This window comes from Pholcus phalangioides, unplaced genomic scaffold (genome assembly GCF_987345545.1).
Source record: "Pholcus phalangioides strain wild (caught in Gottingen) unplaced genomic scaffold, Ppha-v1.0 ptg000019l_1, whole genome shotgun sequence".
Lineage (NCBI taxonomy): Eukaryota > Metazoa > Arthropoda > Arachnida > Araneae > Pholcidae > Pholcus > Pholcus phalangioides.
In genome coordinates, this window is record NW_028301612.1 from 5,990,716 (window position 1) to 6,006,810 (window position 16,095).

The following is a 16,095-nucleotide window of genomic DNA, read 5'->3' on the forward strand; positions in this document are numbered from 1 at the left end:
GTTAAAAATAGTCATTTTTCTGGAACGTGCTTCCGTAGTTTCTTCTACAGAAAGGAAGTTCAGTAAAAAAAGATACCGAACAGGATAACGGATGGGATTTTACGTGCACCTATCCTATTTTATCAATGTTGACACATCGACAAAATATGCAGCATACATGCTCAATTCGTTGCCAGAGGACCAAATGTGGCCTTCGAATTCATCTGATGTGGCCCGTAAAAAATAACCAAACCGCTCACAAGTGGCCCACGGAAGATCATCAAATCACTCAAGGGACCCACGGGAGTTGTTACTCGCAAAGGTGTTCTTTATTTTGAATTTTAACGCGAGATAGTGTATTTTAATAAAAAACAGCAGATTAAAAGAACCGCATAAAGCAGGGAAGAAGCGTTGTCCGTTAGTTTGTGTGCTGTTTCTTATCGCAACTTTCCACCGTTTTTTGAATTCAAATATCTCTGAGAATAATTGGGTTTTTGAGCACAGCGTGCCCGTACAAAAAGTTGTTTTTTATTTTATTTTGATAACTATACAATCTCTTGCAACATGAATGACATATCGAATGGTGTACAACTCAATGGTGTCACTATCCCGGATGCAACTAGAGTCACCGATTTGGGAATTCTCATTGACGAGCGACTTAAGTTTTCTGAACATTGTTCAGCGGTTGTCAAAAAAGCGAATAGAATGCTTGGTCTCATTTTCAAAAAGGTCTCTTCGCGTTCTCCTAAAGTCATTCTTCTGCTTTTTCGAGGTTTAGTTCGTCCTGGACTGGAGTATGCTGTAAGGTTTTGGAGACCATACCTACAGAGGGACATAGACTTGATTGAAGGGGTGCAGAGAAGAGCTACGCGTGTCCTTATTGGCACACAGGGCTTGAGTTATGAAGAGAGACTTCATTTTTTGAATATGTTTACATTGGATGAACGCAGGTGTCGAGGAGATATGATCGAAGTGTTCAAAATTTTCAATGGGATGGATAGGATGGACCATGAACTTTTAGTACACCGCCAATCGACTGCTTTTACAAGGGGACACCAGTATCGATTGGTGAGGGACAATGCAAGGTTATGGTGTCGCAGGGAATTTTTCTCTAATAGGGTTGTTAATAAATGGAATAGCTTACCCCCGGAGGTAGTAAATTGTAACACAATTGACACGTTTAAAAAGAAATACGATAAACATGTTGGGGTAAATCGAGAAGCTATCCATTCTTAGAATAAGACAACCATAAGTATTCTTTATGGGCATTGTATGATATTTTATCATGTGTATATATTGTTTATAATTTGTGTTAATTGCATTTTTAATGGGGTTGCTCTATTTTTGAAACATATGACATCCATATTTTTATGGGCATCTTTTTATCAGCCACCTCGTTGGGCATTTTGCCTGTTGTGGCGTTGTATTTGTATTTGTATTTGTATTTGTATATCTGAGTTTTACACATTATTTCGATACTTTTTCTAATTAAAAGTATGCCTCTAAAATAAATGGTTCTCCAGTGAAATGCGGCAAGGGATGATAAGTAATCAGGTTGTATAATATGTGTTACATATATGAGAAACATCACTTAACTCGAACAACTGCTGTCACCTATAAAATAAAAAAATTCAACTGTTGTGATTTTTGGGCTGAAATTGATGACCGGGTTTTGATTAGTGTGCAGCATTAAAATTTGGCATTGGCAATCAATTAACATTATTGCTCAAAAAATATTTTTCAATATCATACTATATTGAGTTTTCAAATGTGGCATAAGTAATCAAAAGCTGGTAATCAATTCCAATCGAAGAATCTCAACAGTTATGTTTTTTATTTGATAGGTGACAGCACTAGTTCAATGGAAGGCATAGTTCAAATTGTTTTGCACACCTGTAATACAGGGTGGACAAAAAGTCCGTAAAAATTTTAAAAATTCATAAAACCGAAAAAATAACCGAAATAAAAAGCAGTTTGCAAGGTTAGCATCGCTAGGTCACGGGAAATTTTTTAAGACAGGCCAAAACAGCCGATAGGTGGCGCTGACGTACACAAGATACGCGAATAACGAACAGAATGCCTCCAAATCGTTTATTAAGTATGTGTTCCACATGACCACCACCTGAAAACCTGAAAAACCTGACACACTCTTACGTTACCACCACCACAGGGGATAGCACATTGCAAGCGAGTCACAAATCCATCAACGGCAGAGTGCAGCAGGTCCGGATGTATACATGACACCTCTCGGCGGATCGCATCTTTCAGTTCCGACAGATTGGATGGACTGGATGGATACACTCGGGACTTCAAATATCCCCTTAATCAGAAGTCTGCCGATGTCAAATCTGGAGACCGAGGAGGCCATGGGAACCTGCAACGCCTGCTAATGATTTTATCTTCCCCGAACGTCTATATCAGGAATGCCTTGACCGGAGTAGCAGTGCAACTAGTTCCTCCATACAAGGATGACGTCACTCTCCGCTACCATACGAAGGTTTTTAACAACTGGCTGTTGCGAAGATATATTTCGGAAAGAGAGAAAATTCAACTGCCCCTGCGGGGAATCGAACCCACGTCCTTTCACTTTCCGGGTGAACGCCCTAGACAACTAGACTACAGAGGCACCGAATCTCTCAATCTTTCCTTGGAGCTCGCGTACACTGAAAGGGGCCGTACATGGACGGCCGGACCAAACTCAGGCCAAGCTCACAACTCACAACTGCCTCTGTAGTCTAAAGGTCTAGGGCGTTCACCCGGAAAGTGAAAGGACGTGGGTTCGATTCCCCACAGGGGCAGTTGAATTTTCTCTCTTTCCGAAATATATCTTCGCAACAGCCAGTTGTTAAAAACCTTCGTAGTTGCTCAATCTTGCATAAACGTGACGGTACAAAGCGCATCTCCTTAACACATACATGGCACGACCTTCTCGTGCAGAAGCGTTAAATAACGTTGCACATTCACCGTAGCCGTTTTCCACCCATTTACTGGGCATTGCTTTTCAAAGAAGAAGGTTCTTATGATGAACGAACCTGTGAACCCACACCACACCGTCACTTTTGGGGAATGCAATGGTTTCTGCATGTACTCACGTGGATTAGACGTCACCAGGTTCAGCAGTTACGGGCATTAACGTCGTCATGAAGCGAAAAATGAGCTTCATCTGTCCACAAGATGTTAAGACCCAGGTGGGATTCTGTTTGATTTTGGAGAAAGCCCAACTCATAAATGCTTTCCCTCTGTACGGTATCCGCTGGAAAAAGTTAATGGCACGACTGCAATCTGTATGGGTCAAGGATTCCATGAAGAATATTGCGTATCGAGGATGGTGTGGCAGCGATATCGAGGATGGTGTGGCAGCGATATCGAGCCCAATCGTGTGGCAGCTTCACGAGCACTGCTGGTTCCTGCAGCTGATTCGGACGCTAAAGCAGGGTTTTCCTAGGAGCAGGTTTTCTGTGCCGCGTGCAACGTGAATCACCCAGCGTGACACGCCGTCCATTCACCGATAAGAAAATCAGTGTGACTGTTTTCCTACCGAGCGCAACGCGGCTCACCGGCAGCGCTTTACGTCGGGCGTGATTGGCGGACGTGCCATGGGGCATGTTTAGAGTTTTTACGGCATAAACGCATTTTTTCATATAGTATTTCCTATCATTTTTTAGGTCACGAAAATAGTGGACCTAATTATGAAAATTACATTAAACTACTTTTATTTCAGTTAAAATTACAAATTAAAAGAAACAGCTTCGTCAAAAAAAAACAAAAACGGAACGCTTCTATAAAAAAAGTCGGAAAAAGGCCAAAAATGAGGGGAAATACGGGAATGAGACGTAAAATCCATATAATCACGCCATCTATGTACCAAGTTCATTTAAAACAAAAATTTTTATGATGGGAAAGAGTATACTTTAAGAGAGAAACACATGAGCACGCACAGGTGATGTGTATAATAATTAATTCAACAATAAATACGATTCCTTACAACAAACCACAATCAATTGTTATCACTAATTGATCATTTTAATAATTCATTACTATTGTTATTAATAAGTTATTTCATAAAATAATTTAAAATCACAACTCTGATATTGGTTCAGAATTTTCGGATTTCTGGCTAAGAAATTTCTCGTAAAGATCTTGGTATCGTTCTATTTCATCGGTGACTGAGCAAACCTCGAAGAAAGGCTTCTGCAGGAGCTCCAATGTTCTCACGGTTGAATTTCCACAAAGGTCTCTCAGTGGTTCACCCAGACTTGAACGCATGATCTTCAAATACCTGAAAGGGTTTTAACAAAGAAACATTAATTTTTCTTTTAATTTCAGTGAGATTAAAATTTCATGATTGCGTGGGCAGATGACAATTTTCGCATTTGGCCACTAGGATGATGAATCGCTATGAACGGAGAATCGAAGGCAACGGAAAGGTGGATGGTTCGAATCCCAATCGTTAACTCCTCCCCCCCCCTCTTTCTTACATTTTCGATTTTTTGAATGAATGCTGCGCTTTATTTATTTATTTTTTTCACTTGCACTCAAAGCTGTTATTAGACGTCGTCCCGACATACTCGGAGGGCTGCGGGGTCATGATGCGCTTGCTTCACGAGCGTGGCAGACCACTCGGGTAAGGCTACCGAGCCTACTACATTTGGGGTCGGCTACCAGACTTGAAGTTTCTCGTGGCACGGAGCTCTGAAAAAAACATAACCGGCCAGTTTGAAGTCTAAGACGCAACTGGCAGATTAGCGGGCTGAGCGAGCCAGCCCCGCTCTATACACGTCTTATTACTTTTCGCATAACAAAATGAAAGTGCAGTAGAATCCGGACTATCCAGACTATCCGGCCTATTTGACAGAAGGGCGGGCCGGATAACAGAAAATCCGGATTGGCCGTAGCATTTCTCTAAATGCTCAATTATTCCCCCCCCCCCACTATACCATTAAAGGCCCTTCGCACTGTGACTGGGGTCCAGTTCATTGTCCTTGGGCCTCGGGGAAGCAATAATTTATGGCTCTCAATACAAAGATCATAGAATAATGGCGGAACAGGAGGTTTTCTCCCCCACTAAACGTCTTCTTTTGAAATTTCCGCAAAAAAAGTAGAGGAAACAGTGGCGCCGGTTGCGGTTTCCGATGGCATTTAGGCTAACTGCACACTACGGTTCGGCTGGAGCGGTTGATCATATCAGCAACCGTGAAATTTCGCGTGAAAAACACACTGCTGTTAGCAACCGGGGTTTTTTATATTTTAATGTTACGTGACATCTCGGGATAGGCTAAATTATTTTCGTCAAGCTGAAGTTGGCTACGATTGTCATGCAAATTCGCGCTCATAAGTTTGATTGCAGTAAAACCCCTCTTAACGGACACCCCTCAGATGTAGTCACCCCCCCCCCTCTTTTACGGCCAAATAATAATTTACAGTTGTATAATATATAAAAATATGTATTTCAAACCCCTGATTAACGATCACCCCTCTTTCACGGACGAATTTGTTAGTCCTGTCGGTGTCCACAAAAGAGGTGTTTTACTGTATATACTAATAAAAATTTTCAGGTAATTAAATTATATTTAATTTTCTGTAACAATATTTGTCGTTTGAAATTAATTCGGAGTTGAAGAAAGACAACCCAAAAGTTGACCCATTTTTGACCACTCCTACAATTCATGACCAAATCGCACAATTTTTTTTGTATATGATGACTGGCTATTCAAAGAACATATTTTTGAAGTTTCAAAAAATTTAACATCAATTTAGCACGTTTTTTTTTGTAATTAAAGTAAATCTCCAATTAACTAAATTTTTAATTTATGGAAATTAATCATAATAATTATAATTTTGGGAAACTCCATGTGCCAAAAGAAATTAAGGAAAATCTATTTCTGTTGATGTTCAGGAAAAAAATTTTGCGCCTCTCCGATCTTGCTATCCCGGCCCGCTTAACACCATGTACATACGGCATGCGGCCCCCTGGTGCTGGGCCGCAACTAGGGAGAAGCAGGCGGGACTGATGCCAGGGCCGTCTTAAGAGAATCATGGGCCCCCGAGCCAAGTGGTTTTCTGGAGTCCCAACCTGGTAAATCCTAGAAAATTTCAACCGGATCTCATTTTTGTGAGGCCTTCCCTTCTCTAAAGGGGTAATTTGGCGCTCCCTCTAGTTTATCACCCTGTACAATGGACCCGCTCTCCTTAGTTGCGACTTTGTACGTGTATGTAAATCAAAAACTGCTTGAAAAGAACGGTAGGTGTGAAAATTGTTTCAGTGCAACTCTTCGATATTACCCGCATACAGCGTTTCATCTAGATTTTTTTTTTTAATTGCAAAAACAACAGCCACATTCATATACGATACAAAAATAAATACCAAAAAGATAGAATAATGAAAGCAAAACGCACACAATGCAGCTCTTAGGGACATATTTCCTCCCCGGTTCATATACTTATGCTTTTAATAAATGTTTCAAAAGTTTGATATGGAATTTTTTTTGCAAATATAAAAATTTATTCCCTCAGATGTCTATTTAGTTTTACTTTTGATAATTTTTTATGAATTTATTAGAAATGGTTGAGCACCCTGATAATTTGTTAATTTTTTTGGATGAGGTACTAATTGGTTTTTTTTTTTTTTTGCTAAAACGTTATAATCGGGATCCAATGTATTTCATTCAAGAATTTTGAAATATATATCGCGGTTTTAACGGCGTAATCACGTTACTTTACGAATGACATTATAACCGAGTCTTAATGCATGCTCATGTAGGAAAGCAAAAAAAAATTATTAGTTAGAAAAATTAAATTTTTTCTTCATTGGTTTTTTCTTTTTATTGTTATCAGTGCAAGAGCGTCAAACAAAGAATTAGTTTCTGCCGAATAGAACTTCACTATAGTTCTTCGAATTTGTCTTTTCCCCTCATTTTTATGGCAACCTGAGAAGATGAGCAATTCCTTTGTCCAGTGCATCATAAATCCCATCACCCTCCTTGTCAAACCACTTAATAGACAATGGAAGACAGCAACCGCAGGTCCAGCCGAACCGTCATCAGGGTGTTCAAACCTTTCCAATACATGGTGGCAGCTTTCCGGTTACTCCAACAGTCCAAAAAAATGTGGATTTTCTCGGTTGAAAAAACCGCCCTCAGCGGTTGCACCTGTGCGTTGACAGAATAAAACTATAGATGATGCCTTCCCCCCCAACCTCAACCGCTTGTAACCGCGCCGTAGTCAGGTCCCGGACTTAGCGGTTTGCAGTATATGCCCAACAAGGATTTTTATTATCTTTCACCTTAATTATCTGACCCTGCGTGGGGACCCTGTCATAGTGCGAATGCCGCTTTAGAAGCATCATTTTAATACCAGAAACCGCTTCCTATCCATACTTTGTGACCTCTTGGTACTTTCTTTCAAACCGAGCACAACTCAGGTCTATCACCATCTATGTGCGATTTACTACCTAGCGAGTTGTGCCCGAAGTGTAACTGTGTGTGTACCTTACAGTCTGAGTGCATATGTAGTGTTGCGCTTGATTTTTCAGTGCCGCCATCTATATTTCAGAAGTGAAGTGAGTGATGTGTTATGATTTAATTACATTTGTACTGTTTGTAGGTCTGTTGCACTCTAAGGCGAGACTTTTTTAAAGGAGAGATCGGATCGCATTCGCGCCGTGATGTTGGGAACTCTTGGTACTGGTCTATACTTTATACATAAATGTGTACATAATGTAAATCAGTGTTTCCCAAAGTGGGAAAGTTTGCCTCCTGGTGGGTGATGGAATCGGCTTGAGTTGGGGAGACGATGAGAGAAAAACATTTCTGAAGAAGGAGCGATGGAACAAAAAATTTGGGAAACTATATGATGTAAATGTTTGTTATGTACTGTACTGTTCGTTTTAAAAATTTATTACAGCAAAAGAAAGTCTAAGAAGATAAGCACTGTCACGAAAATTATGTAAATATTTCCTATTTGTTATTTATTATGTCATTTTTCGCTTGTAAATAGGCATTATCTTATGTAAAAATGAAAAATATCGCATTTATCTGTAAATATCACCAAGCCTATATTATATATTTGGTGTTTCTCATTCATTCTCACATTTTCAGAAAAATCCGCCAAAAAAAGAGCAATTATTAACTTGATAATTATTATTCATTTTTTTAATTGATGTCAATACTCACATGCATTCAAAATCGTTATTTGATTGATCGAAACCCGTCGTTTCTTCTAAGAATTTCCGGAATTCTAACACTTTTTCGGAAAATCTTTGGACGTGTGAAGATATCGCTGCTCCATTAATGTTGACGCATTCGACATTTTCTCTGTATCCTGCGAATGTAGGTTGATATATGATAGTCAGAACTTGTAATGAAAAAACAATTATTTTTTAATGGTAAAGCCTAGCCTAATAAGCTAAATGCCTAGGCTGAAAATATTTCCTTCATAAAAGTACAAGGAATTGGGATCCATACAGAATATCACCAATTATCGCAAAAAAAAACTTGTCAAACACAAGTAAAAAAATTATTAAAGATAAGTGAAGCCATAGCCAAAAAAAAAACTATCAAAGGTATGTAAAGTTTCAGCCAAAAAAATTGTCAGACTTAAGTAAATTGCTAATTGCTGCAGACAAAAAAAATGTCAAAGGCAAGTAAAGTTGTCAATTACAGTAAAAAAAAAGTTGTTAAAGGCAAGTACAGTTTCACAGCCAATTAACACCAATTAACATCAAAGTAGAGTAAAGTTGCCGATTAACATCAAAAAAATTGTCAAAGGCAAGTGAAGTTGGAGCCAAAAAAATTGTCAAAGGCAAATAAAGTTACCAATTACAGGCAACGAAAACTGCCAAAAACAAGTAAAACTGCCAATTAAAGGTAACAAAACTTGCTGAAAATTTGCCAATGGCAGAAAATAGAGGACTACTGGGTAAAAATGTAATTCGCAAATAATAATAATAAAGTACATGTTTGACGACCATGTGAGATATTTTTCTCGCGAAACACCCTAAATGATTATATTTTATGGAGGGGGGATAAATAATACAGGACAATAATAATAGACGCCAAAAAAGTTGCCAAAAAATTGCCAATTCGTATGTCGAACAAATCGCCAATTATGGCTAAAATTACTAGATATAAGCAATAAGCAGTAAATAAAGGGTTACAGCCACATACAATCTGCAGTGAATTGAAATGCATTTCACGGAAGGAGGGGGGGGGGATCACAGTGCATCTAAATATTTATTATGTTTAAAGATTCATAATTATCAAAATTATGAACGGCATCTTACTCACCTCTACCAACATCACTCCCGTCGCTGCACACATTTTGTACGAAATCATGGATCATTCTGTACGTCCAACCTACTGGTAACTCATCTGATGCGCAACTGTCATTAATGGTAGCGAGGCAATTGAAAAACACGAGAGCTCTCCTATAGGGGAAAAATATTAATAATCACCTCATCATGATACTGGGAATACTGGGAACAGCGCTGCCGTTATAACCGAGTTTGATTCGGAGAATGAATACTCAAAAATCCAACGCATACAAACCCACAATATTTATCCAGGAATTCTAAATCAGGAAGAAGGCCGGTGATCTCGTTCAGGATATTATGGTCAGGAGTCGGGCATATTCCTCTGGCAATGTAAAGGCACGGTGCTGCCACCGAATAAGACGGAACTATCGAGAAACGAAATATTGATGCATTAAAGTAAAGTGTATATAGCTTAATGTATAAATTTGATAAATCGGTTATTAGACGTAAACGCTAATAATCTCAGTAAATTTGATAAATTCATCACTTTTACCGGTGATTATACATACCAGGTTAATTTGATAAATACTTAAACTTTATCGCTTTTACCGGTGATTATGCATCCTAATGTAATTGGTAAATTTCATAAATAAGAAAAAAATTCTCAAATGAGTCTCGGTAGCGTGTTTGTTAAATATAGTCGGACCTCGATATAACGAACTCCAAATTAATGAATTTCGATTTTCAATTAATGTGTTTTTTAATCGAATCGTGTACTTGTAAAAATTCGTTACGCCAAAGAATTTGTTAAATGAGAGTTCGCTATAATGGGATACGATCGTAGAGGTTGTTGAATAGGAATTTGTTATATCGGGACACGATCGTGATTTTTTTGAATGAGAGATCATTATAACGGGGTGCAATCGTAAAATTTGTTAAATGAGAATCTGTTATATCTTAGTATAGTAGTAAAATTTGTAAAATAGGAATTCGTTATATCGAGAGTTGATTTCAGAATTCTTTAGTTTATCACTTTTACCGGTGATTATGCATAACAGCATAATAGCTAATTCGTCGTTAGAAAAACTTGATAAATACTAAAATTATTATTTATTTTACATAACTTATTAATTATTATTTATTTACATTATTGGCGGTGATCATGCATAATACCCAACGCGTTATTGGTAAATTTGATAACTGAAAAAATTATCGCTTTCAATGGCGATTATGCATAGAACCCAAGTATCGTTTGTATATTTGATAGATGCTACAAAAATTATACGTAACGGTAATTTTTTAAACTGAAACTTAAAATTGGGGTACGTTCGTGAAATTTGTTCATTATATAGAGGGTGCAGTCGTAATATTTGTTAAATAGAAGTTCGTTATATCGGAGTCTGATTGTAGAATTCATAAATATGAGTTTTCTATATTGGGTTGTCTGATTTTATACGCACAAAAACGTTTATAAATTCGTTAAATCAACGACATTGTTACATGAGAGTTCGTTATATCGGAGTATGACAGTAAAATTTGTCAAATTGCGCGTTATATCGAGGTCCAATTTGAGAATTCGTCAAACAGGAGTTATTTTGGGGACGTTTCGAAAAATTCGTTAACCCTTTAAGCGGCAATCAGAAATCGCTAAACTCCCCTTCAAAATTGCCATATCTTCTTTAATAAAGTAGGACTTCTGATTTTCAGCAGATGCGAATGAAGGGATATATTTGAAATTTTACCATTGAGAAATCATTTTTACAAAATTCCTGGGCTTGCCAATGATAAAATAAAGGGACTTTCACGGAGGCGAGATATCACGTCATTGCCGCTCAAATGGTTAAATCAGAGTTCATTATATCCGGGTCAGAATCTGGCTCACAAGTACGGTCATCTAAACGATAAATCTTATCACGGGAATGGGATCGATTCAACACATTTGTCAATATGATATTGCAACTACGCATAATAACCATCAGATGAGATGAATTCAGTGCGATTTATCATGATTACTAATGACGCTTGGGTATTACCATCAACTGAAGGGGGGGGGGGAGGAATTTGACCAGGTTTGAGATTGAAATTAAAAACTTTTATTCAACCCGTTGATTACTGGGTGGCGTTATTCCATCATATACATAGGATTTTAACATGGAGTAACGCTCATTGGCAAAGATCACTATTACGCCTCTAAAAGAGGAGGCGGGGCTAAAGAAAAAAGGGTTCAAAATGCTTCAATTTGTAGTAGTATATGTTATCATGTTCATCAGTATATGTCACGGTAAATGTGATAAATCGGTTATCATGCATAAATCCGTAAATTTGATAAATTTAGCACTTATACCGGCGACTATGCAAAATACCCAAGAAGGGATGGTAAATTTGATTAAATATTTAAAAAAACTCATTTTTGCGGGTGATTATTATTTATATTATCCACGCGTACCCGGTTAATTCAATAAACTCTTGAAATATTTTGCTCTCACCGGTGATTATGCATAATCGACTTCAGGGGGTCGTGATACCCCTTTAAATCGGGGTAGAGTAGAACAAACATAATAGACTCATTTGGGATTTTTTTTTTCATATTTATCAAATTCATCAATTGCACGAGGATATTATGCATAATCACTGGGAAAAGCGATAAATTTAAACTACTGTATTTATAAAATTAACCAGATACGCTGAGAGAGTACGTATAATATACCGTAACAATTACAATTATTTTAGTATTTATCAAATTTACTGCCGATGCTTGGGTATTATGCATAATCTCCGGTAAGTCACAAATTTTTCAAACTTATGGAGACGATTGGCGATTATGCAATAAATTGATTTATCGCATTTACCGTAACATATAGGCTACTTTATGCGAAAGCATTTTAAACCCGTTGCATCTTCAGCCCCACCTCGTCTTTTAGTGACGTAATAGTGATCCTGGCCAATCAGCGTAACCCCATGTTAAAATCCTATGAATAGGATGGAACAACGCTGCCGGGTGACTTTACCAACCATCTAAATGTGTATATGTTACGGTAAATGGGATAAATCCTATTATAATACATAATTATTAATTATTGTGCATAACCACAAAGCGTTTTGGTAACTTTCCCGAATTTTATCACTTTTATCGGAGGTTATGCATAGTCCCCAAGCTTTGTTGTTAAATTTAATAATTACAAATATATATATATCACTTTTATACTGGCGATTATGCATAATACCCAAGCGTCGCGTCCTCGGCAAGCATGATAAATCGTACTACTGTATATCATATGCATGATAATTCATACATGTATTGCATCATTATATCGGGGGTACGATCGTAAAATTTGTTATCGTTATATCGGTGTCCGACTATATTCATCACACATGCTAGGCTCGATTGGAATTTTTTTTTTGATATTCATGAAATTTGCCAATTACGCAAGGGAATTATACACAATCGCAGATAACGGCGATAAATTTCAAGTTTTCATCAAATTTACCTACGACACTTGGTTGTTAAGCGTAATTACCAGTAAAATTGATAATATTTTCAGAATTTATCAAATTTACCAACGACGCTTCGATTTTTCTGCATATTCACCGATAAAAGGGATAAATTTGTCAAACTTACCGGAACGATTGGAAGCATGCATAATAACTGGTTATTATGTATAATAACCGATTTATCACATTTACCGTAACAAATGTAACAAGGCTGTAAGTGAATTTAAGGCAATGTGACCAACATGCGGGTGCTAAGAGAATCGCAATGACAAAAACAACAATTCTGAAAAATGAGTGTTATCACGCCACTGGGACTGATTTAACATATTAACTAATACGAAATGTCTATTATGCATAATAACCGACGAATACGATGAATTTAGTACGATTCATCATGTTTACCAACGACCCTTGTGGGCATACGCATTATCACCGGTAGGAGTGATAAATTTAAAGAAATTATCGAGCTTACCAGAATGGACGGTGATTATGCATAATAACCGGATGTATCACATATACCGTAACGTACGTACATACCAGATAGGCAAATATACATCAATATGATCCACATAGTGTTGGAATAAGCTTTCAATAGCTGATGGATGATCATGCTGAACTGAAAGGTTAATGACTGGCAGTGTATGTGAGCCCCAGTTTAGCCTCTTCCACGTATTTATTATTGTTTTATTACATTCCGTTTCCTATATGTACCCGGATGTTGTTTCAGACTTAATGGCGGAAGTTGGTTATGGAAGAAAAAGAACAAAAGGGACAGTTTTTTTTTTGTGTCAAATCATTAAACGGATTTTTTCCATGTCATTACCCCATTCATTGAATGAGTTATCATACGCTTATAACGAGTGTGCATACATTGAAACAATATTCTTCAATCTTTCTACAACCGCGGGCCGGTCAGAATAGTTGAAAAATTTCGAGGACTCTGTGGAAGGGGGAGAAATAGTATTGCGGACCGGCATATGCAAATACAGTGGAATCCCGTTTTAATGATTACCGTTATAGCGAAAATCGCGTTTTAACGAACACTTTTTCTAATCCCCCAGAGAAGTTTACATAGGAACAATGCAAAAATCTGGAATTCCTTTACAACGAAATTTCGTTGTAACGAAGTGATTTCTCCGGTCTCTTGGAGTTCGTTATAACGGGATCCGACTGTGTAAACACAACAGTCATCAACGATGTGGCTGAAAGAAAGATTTACCTAAAAAATATGAATGTCAGCAATCCAATATAAAAACATATATATATCACAAAAGAAAAAACGAATAATTAATGCTATCTAATATACCTCAGGGATCCGTTTTGGGACCAATACTTTCCTTGATTTATGTAAAGGAAATTCATAAAACAGTGGAATTCCGTTTAAACGAATACCGTTATAGCGAAAAAATCTCGTTTTAACGAACACTTTTCTAATACCCCAGATAAAATAGGAGCAATGCCAAACCTTGGAATTCCTTTATGATGAAATTTCGTTACAACGAAGTGACTTTTCCGGTCTCTTGGAGTTCGTTATAACGGGATTCGACTGTATTAATATTTCTGGTCATTTGGTGTCATTCGCAGATGATACCCTCTTAATTTGTGTTGGGATGACACAATTGAAGAGTTGATTAAAAATTTATTAAAAGACATTTACACCACACATAAATAACAGAATTAAAAGCCTTCGACCACAGCTTAACGCAGCTTAAAATCGAATGAATTTATTTCAATTTGATTATTAATCTAAATACACAAACCACTTGAAATTAAATTTCATGAATGTGATGATTTTCCCCTTAATTTTACCCTACATGTATTTATGCTTTTATAGATAGATTAATGATTTGTAAAGATCTTGGATTAATTATCTCGTCCAACTTGAAATGGAAAGATCATACTAATTTATATAATTATCAGTAATCTAAGAGCAATTATGAGTTTGATGTTCAAATTTAAATCTATTATTTCATATAACAGTTTGAGAGAAGTGTTTCATCCGAGGATGATATCACTCTCTGCTATCCATACGAAGGTTTTTAACAGCTGGCTGATGGAAAGATGAATTTAGGGAAGATAGAAAATTCAACTCTCTAGCGGTCTAGGGCAGTGGTGCGCAAACTTTGGTTGGCAACCCCACATATAGGCTAACCATATGTCCCGGTTTTCCGGGACATTATTCTCCCAAACACACTTTTGCCAGTAAATGTGCAGTCCCGAAAACACTTTTCGGAACGCTTGTTCCGATTTTAATTAGACGATGATGACTTCCAACCATATTCAATTTTTTTTAATGCCATATAAATATTTACTTTGTTTTTAAATGTACTTAGTGTCCCCTTATGTGAGATGGAAGTGAGCGAGGTGTATGGTCTTTGATTTTCGTATACAGTGTGATTAAGAAAAAAATCATCCGATTTCAAAATTATTCCACACTTGAAATCGACCATTAACAAAAGTTTTCCATAAAACGTAAGGACACATTCCCCTCATATATTCACATATTACTATTCTATCATTCTATTTTGTGTTTTTAACTTTTAAGAAATATACAATATTGAGAAATCAGATCATTCTCTCTGAGTCATTCAATGAAAACGTAAAAGTATTAACTCTTAATACTAATTATTAATATTTACTATTATTATTATTAATATTTACTATTATTATTATTAATATTACTATATTAATTCTTGTAAAAGTACCAACTTGATATCGTCCACCGCATGCCAGAAGTACGAATGTACAAATTTTCCTTTTTTTTTAATCAGTTGTTTGGATACCTTGTTTTGCTATCTAAGTTGTGCCTGAAACGTGAATGTGTATCCAAATTGAAACACACGTTACAAACCATTTTAGGAGAATAACTTCCATAGAGTATCATAGGTAGAGTATAAACATGCAAACGTCATTTCCCACGTTCTTTTTTTTTTTTGCAAGGACATTGCACATTCGTGATTCTGGCATGACGAAGCCGATATATTGATTATTGTACACAAGTAGAATTTAATAATATTACACTGTATGATGCATGGGAATTAGCATAGCTGAATAAAGGCAGCATTCTTTAGTTTTTTTGCATATTTTTAAATAAGCATGATTTTCTTATTTGGAAGTTTTTATTTCGGAGAATCTCTCGCGAGACCCCCCAGTTCATTGGCGTGACCCCTCAGTACGTTGCGACCCACGGTTAAACTTCAAGGCTATCCAATGAGTTTAATGGTATGAATATACAACAGCTTTCATTTAATATGTTCAAAAAAGCTATAAAAAAGGTGTATTTGAAGTTACGGATATTGGACAGTTCATTTATTTATTTGTTAATTGACTAATCACTGTAATTTGAGAGAGAGGGAAAACATTTATATACAAAA

The 16,095-nt window shown here is 36.9% G+C and overlaps 1 protein-coding gene across 1 annotated transcript; it reads right to left on the bottom strand.

Annotated features, from left to right (window-relative positions):
* Positions 1-3,986: 3,986 nt before the first annotated feature.
* On the bottom strand, positions 3,987-13,378 carry LOC149071145 (uncharacterized). Its single transcript, XM_089248184.1, has 5 exons — positions 13,259-13,378; positions 9,525-9,654; positions 9,264-9,403; positions 8,151-8,298; positions 3,987-4,258 (listed from the first exon to the last, which is right to left on the bottom strand). The coding sequence occupies exons 1-5, from the start codon at positions 13,329-13,331 to the stop codon at positions 4,057-4,059; spliced, it is 693 nt and encodes a 230-aa protein (XP_089104310.1). The 5' UTR covers positions 13,332-13,378; the 3' UTR covers positions 3,987-4,056.
* Positions 13,379-16,095: the final 2,717 nt, after the last annotated feature.

Bases quoted from the DNA above. Each gene is read 5' to 3' on its own strand.
- LOC149071145 (XM_089248184.1), bottom strand. From the start codon at position 13,331: ATGATCATCCATCAGCTATTGAAAGCTTATTCCAACACTATGTGGATC. The intron at 8,299-9,263 runs GTGAGTAAGATG...CTACATTCGCAG, and splicing joins CGGGAGTGATGTTGGTAGAG to GATACAGAGAAAATGTCGAA. The intron at 4,259-8,150 runs GTGAGTATTGAC...AAACCCTTTCAG, and splicing joins AATAACGATTTTGAATGCAT to GTATTTGAAGATCATGCGTT.